Genomic DNA, 2559 nt, shown 5'->3' with positions numbered 1-2559 from the left:
CCCCGGCCCTCTGGCTGGGAGAGGCCTCCAGAGCGTGGCTGCACAAGGTGAACTAGACGGCAGCAAGGGGCGGGCGCGGGAGGGCCGGGGCGGGCTGCTGCTCGCCGCGCCCCTGAGAAGGGACAAAGGACGGGCCCTCCCGTGCAGCCGGCTGAGCTCAGGACAAGCGGGCGGGAGGAGCGCAAGCGGGCGATCAGGGGCTGGGCCCGGGCCACCCTGTGCTGGTGATTGATTCGGCGGGGCGGGCCCGGCCGGGCCGGGGCGGGGCGGGAGGGCCCTGACACCCGGCGGGTCGCCTATGCAGAACCAGGAACGAGCACGTGACTAGTTAACAGGAGGCTGTAGAAAAGTGCACTTGTTTCTACGACCGCGCGGGGCAGCGGGCCAGCGCCAGGCTGCCGGGTGTCCGGGCCGCCGGCGACGCTCCCGGCGGCCAGGCTGAGGACCAGGCCCGGAGCGAACCTGAGCGGGTGAGGCTGCCCTGAAGTCGCCGTGAAGACGCGGACCCACGCGGTCGGGCGGCACCCAGCCCCAGTCGCCAGTCCGAGGAGGCAGCCGGGCGGTGGCCCCGCCCTCACAGGACGTCATCGAAGTCCAGCAGCTTCGAGTGCTGGCGACTCTTCCACAGGCGGTACAGACGGAAGTCGAAGTAGGTCTCGATCATCTGCTTCCCTGGGGAGGAGGGGCGGGAGGCGCTCAGGGCCCGGCCCGGGGGGCGGAGCTGGGGGAGGGAAGGCACGTGGGGGGGCAGGGGGCCGAGGAAAGATGGGATGGGGCCACAGCTCAGGGCGGGGCAAGGGTAAGAGGGGGCGGGGCGCGGCTCAGGCTGGGCCGGGGTTCACGCCGCTGCCTCTTGGACCCCACCCCAAGAGCTAGGAACCGGCCTGACAAACTCACCTTGGGCGGAAAGCTCCAGCGGGGACTCAAAGGTGACTCTGTAAGGGGTCATGAGGGTCCTGAGGTTCTGGAACAGCTGAAAGGGGCGGGGCCGAGAGATCAGGGTTGCATAGGGAGGGGGTTGGGAAGCATCGTGTGGGGAGGGGCAGGAACCCCCCAGCAACTGGCTGGGCTCAGGCACAAGGGGTCTCGCTGGGGGCTCGAAGGAAGAGGGAAAGGGGAGGAGGGAGGAGGGTGGGATGTTTCTGTCAACACTTTCCATGGGTCTGGGGTCCAGAAGCCTGGGATGGGGTTTGGGGGGGGTCCCTGTACCTTCTCCCCGTTGGGGTTCCCCAGAATGTAGCAGCCCATGATGTGGATGACGTTTGGCTCTGGGTTCACTTTGCTCATCAAGCGGCTCAACCGCTTCCAGAAGCTGGTGGGGAGGGGTGAGTCACAGGTGGCACCAACCCAGGCCCCCAGGTGTGAGCAGGGGTGGGTCTGGGCCCAGGGCCCAGATCCAGAGACAGGAACTTCATGGGGAGGCGGCTGTGGTGGGCAGCAGCCATGGCCTCCAGCCCTCCCTCCCCGGCCACCATGGCCGCCCCCCTCCGCCAACTCACTGAATCATGTCCTCTTCCTTCTCCACTTTGGCAAAGGTGGCCACCTTGTTCCTCAGCAGGTACAGGTGTCCTGGGCCGCCCTGTCAGAGGCCACGGTTGGCTGGGCAGGTGGCACACAGGTGCCCACCCACTGCTTCCCCCAACCGTGCACATGCGCACGCCCGTGGAGGGAGCACCCTCGATGCCCCATTCCCAGCCCAGGAGGCGCGCGTAGCCCTACCTGGCAAAATATCAGCATCTTCCAGATCTTGGCGCCCTTGTGGTAGCCGTTCAGTTTCTTCTCTATCTCCTCTGGGGAGGGAGGGCTGTGAGCACCGCCCTCTGCAGCCCTGTGCACACCCCCGGCCCCACCCCAGGAGATGGTGGGAACGTTGGGCACATACCCAGGATGTCCTCGAACGTCGCATGCTCATGGTCCTGGGACAGAACAGGCCACGCCCAAATCAGAGCCTCTCTCAGGCAGCACCCCCACCCGGCACTGGGGGACAGGAGGGGGCTGAGCAGGTACTCACGTAGAGGATGGGGATGATGGAGGGGTCGTCCCTGCGGATGATGGTGGGGATGTACTCAGCTTTGGGCACCTTGGAGGAGATGAGCTGGGGGACAACACAAGAAGCTGCTCAGGAAGGGCCCAGCCACCTCCGAGCCAAGGGACATGGGAGCCCAGGTGAGGTCAACCCCCCGCTGCTGGGCAGCCCACAGTGGAGTCCAGTGAGACACCCCCACCCTCTAGACAGAGTCAAGTAGCTGCCTCATTCCCAGACGGAGAGCGAATTGCTGGAGGGGGAAGGACCACCCTCCCAGGGCTGGCTGGAGAAACACTAGGGTGGCCAGGTCTCACCATGACCTTGGGTGGCACAAAGCCCTCGGTGTCACAAGCCACAGCCTCCAAGCCCTTCTCAGTCTCCCAGTCCAGGTCCTCGAAAGCCTCGCCCAAGGTGCAGTGCGAGCTCTGCAGGTCACTACCTGAGGGGCAGGGTGGGTCACCAGGGCTGCAGACCGTCAGCTGCACCTCCTGTCTTGGCTGCAGCCCCCAGAGATGGGCAGAGCTGCCAAGCCC

The 2559-nt window shown here is 66.4% G+C and overlaps 1 protein-coding gene across 2 annotated transcripts in view; it reads right to left on the bottom strand.

Annotated features, from left to right (window-relative positions):
- Nucleotides 1–8: 8 nt before the first annotated feature.
- Nucleotides 9–2559, bottom strand: part of NSMF (NMDA receptor synaptonuclear signaling and neuronal migration factor) — a 9580-nt gene continuing 7029 nt past the window's right edge. For both annotated transcript variants that reach the window (XM_011369879.2, XM_011369880.2), the window contains 7 exons: nt 2012–2095; nt 1883–1916; nt 1720–1790; nt 1500–1579; nt 1210–1312; nt 898–973; nt 9–672 (listed from right to left, as the gene is read on the bottom strand). In XM_011369879.2, the coding sequence (XP_011368181.1) occupies nt 575–672; nt 898–973; nt 1210–1312; nt 1500–1579; nt 1720–1790; nt 1883–1916; nt 2012–2095 (546 nt within the window). In that variant the 3' untranslated portion in view covers nt 9–574. The remainder of the gene's footprint in view (nt 673–897; nt 974–1209; nt 1313–1499; nt 1580–1719; nt 1791–1882; nt 1917–2011; nt 2096–2559) is intronic.

The sequence above is a fragment of the Pteropus vampyrus genome, unplaced genomic scaffold (genome assembly GCF_000151845.1).
Source record: "Pteropus vampyrus isolate Shadow unplaced genomic scaffold, Pvam_2.0 Scaffold157, whole genome shotgun sequence".
In the NCBI taxonomy this organism is placed as follows: Eukaryota; Metazoa; Chordata; class Mammalia; order Chiroptera; family Pteropodidae; genus Pteropus; species Pteropus vampyrus.
The sequence above is the reverse complement of the archived record's forward strand: the minus strand, read 5'-3'. Positions and strand labels throughout refer to the sequence as shown.